The following is a 6,736-nucleotide window of genomic DNA, read 5'->3' as shown; positions in this document are numbered from 1 at the left end:
AATGGGCAGGTGGAAAACGTTAGATGAAATGAGAGTCACAAAGGAAATTAATGACAAAGATGAGAATTAACCAGGGTCTGCGAAGTATAAAGCCCTGGAACCATCTTCTCTGTTAAAAGTCTAACAAAAGAAAGACATTAAACCGACCGAAGTAAATGGTGGTTTTATTGACAATGCGATTAGCCTGTGGCATCTTCCCTGCTGGGTGGCACTAGTTTGGGAATGCAGAAAAAGGGGTCAACACTTAGATGAACAAAAATACTTGTGATGACTTTGGCTGGGAGAAAACTGTAAAGCATATAAATTGTGCTGCAGGGCATAAGTCAACTGCTGGCTGTCAGGGACAAGGAGGGCATTTTCTCTGTGAGAAGGTAACTGTATAATCATCTATGACAGTGTTTCTTCCTTTGAAGTGTTTAATCTTGACCAGTGGAGGCAAGATAATGGCTCATATATTGTCGGGTTTTTTTGTGGTGGGGGCATCATCTGGTGCCTGATGGCAATTTCTTCTGCCTGTTTGGTATCACACCTTTCTTCAGGGTTATATTCACCATCTTCTTAAATGTCTCAAGCAAAGGCATTTCTGCTCCATACTCTTCAGGAAAACAGTTTGAAGACAGCAGTCCTTGAAATACGCAAATTATTCTTGCCATTTGTGCTAGACTTTCTCTTACTTATATTTGCTCCTGTTATCCTGAGTGATTTTCTGGGAATGACCTCAAGGAAGCCCTCTATTGCCCTCTTCTTGTGTCTGTTCCTGGTTATTGTCTGAGCTTTCCACCTATGTCATGTCTCTCTCCTTCTGTAATCTTGTTAAATGTTTTACTTGTTTTAAGCTGTGTTGCTGCTCTTCTCTTCTGGGTAAGTTAATGTACTTTGTGTCTTTTACTTTGTATATTGCAGGAAGAGCCAAGGAGCAAATCCAAGATCTGTGCCAATGTCTTCTGCGGGGCTGGGCGGGAGTGTGCAGTGACTGAGAAGGGAGAGCCAACCTGCCTCTGCATTGAGGTATGGGGACAGCACAGGGTCTGCGTCTGAGACATGTCATCACCATCACCCCCTGCCTGGGTTTTGACTTCTGGAAGGATCCCATGATGGGATGAGGCTGTTTTGGAGCAGCTGCAAATTCACAGTGGCTCTTCAAACAGCATGGCCTTTCCCAGTGTGGTGTGGAGGAAGAGCCCTCTAGGGTAGATGATGTCTGGGGCTTGCAGCTTGCACAACTGCCCAGGGTCTTTATACACACAGGAGGCTTGGCTGGAGGTCTTTTGGGAAAGCTCAGTAGGGTATTGATATGCAGCTGGCTTTGGAGAGCGCTCTAGGGAGTAGTCTGCGAGCTCCAAGACAGCCCCCTCTCACTGGCATTCTGTTGGAGGAGCTTACAAGCACCCTACTAAAAGACAGCTTTTGTAAAATGGAAATATTTGTGGTAGAATGCTGTGAAGATGAATAGCTTCATCCAGCAGGGAGCCACAGACCATGAGAAGAGAGTCTTTCCCAGCTGTAAAGACACAGCATCTCCCTACTCCACTCTGCCCCAAGCTTTCAAACCTCCTGCCTGGCTCCTGGGAATTGACATGTGTCTCTCTGTTTCTGTTCCCACTTCCCTCTGAGCCTGCAGCTCTGACATGGCCAGCCTGGGCACTGGAGAGTGAAATGCCACATTAGCAGGAAGAGAGTCTGTTACTCTGGGTAGGTTTGGCCAGACTGAAAAGCACAGGAGGGAGAAGCTCACAGGTTGAACAGTGGCACTGGTGAACTCTCCCACTGCTGTAGGCTCTGCTCTTTGCTCGTGGCTGATGGTGTATTCTGCATTTGGTTGCAGAAAGGTGGAGCAGAGCCTACAAAGAGATGCTGAGCTGAGCAAGCAGAGGTGCACTGAGCAGGCTCACTGAGGCACCTCCAAGTAGGTCCGTGGCACACAGAGCAGCAGCTGCAGGATTATACTCAGTATTTATGCTGGGCACTGATTTCTTCTCTGGGCTCTGCTTTAAGGAAGGCTCCTGTCATGGTGGTGATGACCATGAAGGCTGGGATGAAGCAAAGCCTTAGAACTCACTCAACAGACTGCCCTGTGTGGGTTTTTCTAGGGTGATGATGGGTGAGTTCAGCCTGTTCCAAACACCAAGGGGGCTGTGCCAAGGGCTTCTGTTGAGTTGAGCTGATGCTGGGACTCACCTGCCTCCTCTGGCTCTCCTGGAAAGGCAGGTAAAATGTTGTCTTCTCTGGCTCTCTTGCAGAAATGCAAACCTCACAAGAGGCCTGTGTGTGGTAGCAATGGCAAGACCTACCTGAACCACTGTGAGCTGCACCGTGATGCTTGCCTCACTGGCTCCAAAATCCAGGTGGACTACGATGGCCACTGTAAAGGTAACCCTGGCGCTGAGGGACAACTACACTCTAAGGGAGGGACAGTCAGAAGCCAAGCATGATGACAAAACAGGGCAGAGGCCTCACCAGCCAGGACCTTGTCCCATAGTTGCTGAATGGAGTAAACAGGGCAAGCCTGGGAACGGTAGCCAGGTTCAAACAGAAGTCTGGATCACCAGCCAAGTTTGTGGTGAAGAAGTAGGCCTGAAGTCAAGCCATGAAATCAGGTCTGGTGATAGATAGTAACCAGAGTCAGGCACAGGCCAGTGATTGCCAGGTAAGTCCATAGTGATGCAGTCTATAGCAGGTCTGAGATCAAGGTGGGAAGACAGTCACCAGGTCAGAGCTTAGATCAACAGGGTCTATGGAAGGTACAGGAATGCTTGCAACAGAGCTGGCACCCAGGTGGGAAGAGGTTTGTATTGTTTCATGTTGCATCAGAAATGTCCTCTTCTGTCTTTTCATTGACAGAGAAGAAGTCTGAGAATCCAGCTGCGAGTCCAGGTAAGAAGCCATCTCCTTTCTGGTGAGGGCCTTTGTTTGCATGTAGGAAAAGAGACAGGGAGGAACATCTGCACAGCTCTGTAAAAGTCTTACCTCTGCACTAGCTGTAGCAGAGTCCAAGTTGATAGATCAGCTGAAATAGAATAGCTCAGCTCTTTACTCCTGGATAACTTTTCAGAGTTTATACATCTCCTGGGCTCTTCACTGTGCTGGAATGGCTCGGGGACTCATCATGGACAAGGTGGAATGAATCCCAGTTTGCCTTTGGGGACACAAGCTGTGCTTATCACCTAGCCTGAGGGCTCTTTCACCTACTTCACTGGGGATCTGAGACACAGCAGCTGTGGAGCTCTTGTCTTCAACTCTAAGAGCACTTTTTTAAAAGGAGACTTTGCTTTAGGAATGATTAACTGATGGGTGCAAAGGCAAAGAGGCAGCAGTACATAACGAATGGGACATTGTCAGGGGAGTCAGGAGGTACAGCTGAACAAGGTGATCTTAAATGTCTTTTCCAACCTAAGTGATTCTGTGATAAGTCTCCTTGATTCCCTGTGCCTGGTTTCTCCCCTTATACATCGCCATGTTTACTTAGACTGTGGATTTTGGGGCTGTGGCCTGGCCATCAGAGAGGGCCCTTTTCCCATCTGTGGCCATCTAAGTGCTGGAGCTTTATAATCATCAACTTCCTAGGAAAGATGAGAGCAAACCCTCGTACAAGCTTAAAGGAAAGGATCATGTCAGAGCATGGCCACCTCTTTAAAGGCGTTTGGAGGAAGTTCAAAACAAAACATGGAGAATACCTGCTTTTTTATTTTATATTATATTTCTCTGTCTGGTTTTCAACTGATTATGGTCACTGGATTCAGAAGGAGATCTTTAGTGTGACATGAATGCATACTGATTGCCCTTCTGGCTCCACTGACAGCTCACTGAAGCCAGATCTAGGCTTTCAGTTTTGCTTTAAATGCATGGTTTGGTATTAGCACACAAAGTGATACCCACCTAAAGAAACCTGTGACTGAAGAGCGCTGTGAACAAGCCAGACTTGACACCCTCTCATTTCCAGTCAGAGTAAACAACTCTGAGCTTTGAAGAGATGAAATCTCCTGAGATTGTACAGTTCAAGCTTGCACAATCTAGTCTTTGCCGTTGCAGAGGACAGAGGGTTTGGAGTTTGAGGGTTGACGGCTGAATGCCTGTTCTGCACAGCGTCGGGAAGCCTGGGGACTCCACACCAAGATGGGTCAGCTCTGGGTTGTTCTTCGCAAGCTTCAGGGTCGGGAAGGCAAAAGAGCCTTGGCAGGAGTGTTGTTTTCTGGCCTTGCCACATGATGTCACCCACAGCCTGTCTGCCGCTCAGCACTTGGCACTTGTGCTTTCATCCGGCAGTGGCGCACCTCGCAGGCGGACAGGGGGCCCGCAGACTGCCATCAGGGCTGGCTGGCTTTTGTTTTCTAGTCTGGTCTCCTTGCCAGCTTCACTCCTCTGATCTTTGCTTTTTCTTCTGCTACACCTTCTCCCATTACAGTTGTCTGCTACCAGTCGGACAGGGATGAGCTCCGCCGCCGTGTCATCCAGTGGCTGGAAGCTGAGATTATCCCTGATGGCTGGTTTTCCAAGGGCAGCAACTATAGCGAAGTCCTGGATAAGTATTTCAAGGCAAGTAGAGCAGCGCCTGCCACGGTGGCCAGAGAACATTTCTTGCCCTGTCACTGCAAAACAGCTGCCATTCCCCCCACCCAAAAGGCTTCAGTGTGTGATGTACCTTTTGAGCTGGGGGCCAGAGAGGTCCTGTATGTCCTACAGCATGATGCTGCCTGCAGCAGCTGCTGACAGAGCCACTGTCACAGCTACGTGACAGCCGAGACCTGGAGCATCCCTGGCTCCTGGTGTCTGACCTGCCTGGGGGAAAAGGAGGAGGGTAGGCCAGGTGTGCTGTGGCAGGGGAGACAAAAACTGACCTCAGGGGACAAAGATATCCAGAGGAAAAAAAGCTGAGTGAAAGTGTTGGAAATGCTTGCAGGAGGAGCAGGAAGCTGGGGGAAGGGGCTGCCAGTCCTTTGTTCCAGACAGTTCAAGGCCATGTTGAGGTGGGGATAGGGAATGCTGGGATGCTTCAAGAGGAATATTTGCTTGCAAGGAGTATGGCCCAGTTGTGGCTAAGAGCTGGCAGCTCCCTAGTGCTCTGCAGAGACAGAGGAGCTGCCTGTAAGTCTCGGGCCCTGCAATAATCCCATTCCTCTTCCCTCCTTCCATCCCCACCCCTTTTGTGATCAGCAGATCACACGCTTCTCCCATGCTCCTGCTACATGCACCACTTCGTCCCTCCCCGTCACGCCTGGCTCCTAATAAAGGCTTCAGAGCATTCAGGATGGAGCTGGAGGAGCAGGTGGGGAAAGGGGTAGAGTGTTTAAATCATAAGCTGTTGACTGCAAGAGATTAATGATGCCTGACAGGAGTTTGCACTGCAAGCAAATTTGCCATGGCAATGGCACCCCCTGGTGAGACAGAGGAGCTGGTCCCTGTGCCCCATCTTTGCCTTTATAGCCATTAATGCTGCTCTGTCTGTGGAATCCTGCTTGTGGCTCACTGCCTCAGGCACCCCCGCCGGAGTCTGCAGCCACAGGTTTGTCTCACCAGTGCAGGTCTGCTGTGCCCAGCTGTGGGGCTCTGTGTGCCCACCCTGCAAATGGCCTGACTCCTGCCCTGCAGGTAATAAACAGTGGAGACACAAAGATGGCATGACGCTTTTCCCTCTTCTCCTTGATGGGGCGGTTTGTAAATGTGGCATTAAGCTGTTTCCCTCCTGGAAGCCTGTGTGGATCAGTGGGATGCGGGTTGTCCAGCAGGCAGGTCATGACCTTGAAGGAGTGAGGCCAATAGCGGGAAGTTGTTCTGTTTTGGAGGGTCTCAGCAGTGGAGGAGACATGTAAGTGCAGACCATAGCACCGAAAGGCAAGAAAACTGAGTCTGGGTCATTAAGAGAACCACAGCCACTTTCACAAGGAATAGTGGCTTCAACTACTTCCAATAGTAGTTGACGTGTTAGTGGAGCAGTTACACAGGCTTCAGTGCACAGAGTAATTTTCCTAGCCCTACAGGTTGCTCCTGAACCACATAGAGGTAACAACAGGCAGTGTCTCTCCCAGCATTCCTGGAAGCTCTGCATGAGGAGCCAAGGCAGACAGCAGAAATTAGCCAGCAGCAGTCTGTGCAGAATTCATTTTCCCCTCACTGCAATGCAGCTGTTTCTATGTGGGTCCAGAAGTTCCTGCTGGGTGCCTGGCACTGCGATGTGACATCTCCAAACAGAAGGCAAAATGCAATTACTTCTTTGGGAGTACAGCCAGGATTTCAGGGTTAAAAATCCTGCTTTTCAGTGCCAGGAGTCCTGTCAGGACCTGAAGAAGTTGGTGGCAAGGTGTTGTGCTGGTGCATTAAATTGTTCCTTCTTTAGGATCAGCAAAAAATTGCTTCCTGTGATTTTCCCTTTTGTCACTGTCAGAGCCCAGGCACGGCTTTGGATTTATACGTATTGGGAAGCTGACACCTCCTTGAATGCAACTGGTCTGCTTTAAGGCAGGAGGTATGTAAGCAGGCTAAATGCTGGCTGGAACAAAGAGAAGAAATGGAGTTAGAGCCATAAATCAAGCAGCAGGAGGTGAATGAGAGGCAGTGTAGCTTATCGGTGAGAACAAGACTCAGATCATGTCTCCCAGTTCTGGCGCTAGGATGGATATGTTGCTGCTTTTCTTTGAGCCTCTGTTCTTTGTGCAAAACAGGGATGATTTGACTAATTTCACTAAAGCTTCAAAAATCCTAAGAGGGAGAAGGAAGGGGTACCCTGACCTGATAATTCAGA

At 49.2% G+C, this 6,736-nt stretch overlaps 1 protein-coding gene across 1 annotated transcript in view; it reads left to right on the top strand.

The window, feature by feature from the left end:
- Positions 1-888: 888 nt before the first annotated feature.
- FSTL1 (follistatin-like 1) overlaps positions 889-6,736 on the top strand; it is a gene marked incomplete at its 5' end in the record, with an annotated part of 10,281 nt that continues 4,433 nt past the window's right edge. The window contains 4 exons of the mRNA XM_010014914.1: positions 889-1,008; positions 2,241-2,370; positions 2,842-2,874; positions 4,403-4,533. Coding sequence (XP_010013216.1) covers positions 889-1,008; positions 2,241-2,370; positions 2,842-2,874; positions 4,403-4,533 — 414 coding nt within the window. The remainder of the gene's footprint in view (positions 1,009-2,240; positions 2,371-2,841; positions 2,875-4,402; positions 4,534-6,736) is intronic.

This window comes from Nestor notabilis, unplaced genomic scaffold (genome assembly GCF_000696875.1).
Source record: "Nestor notabilis isolate BGI_N333 unplaced genomic scaffold, ASM69687v1 scaffold26995, whole genome shotgun sequence".
NCBI classification, from domain to species: domain Eukaryota; kingdom Metazoa; phylum Chordata; class Aves; order Psittaciformes; family Psittacidae; genus Nestor; species Nestor notabilis.
Note: the sequence above shows the minus strand (reverse complement) of the source record. Positions and strands in the feature narration are given on the sequence as shown.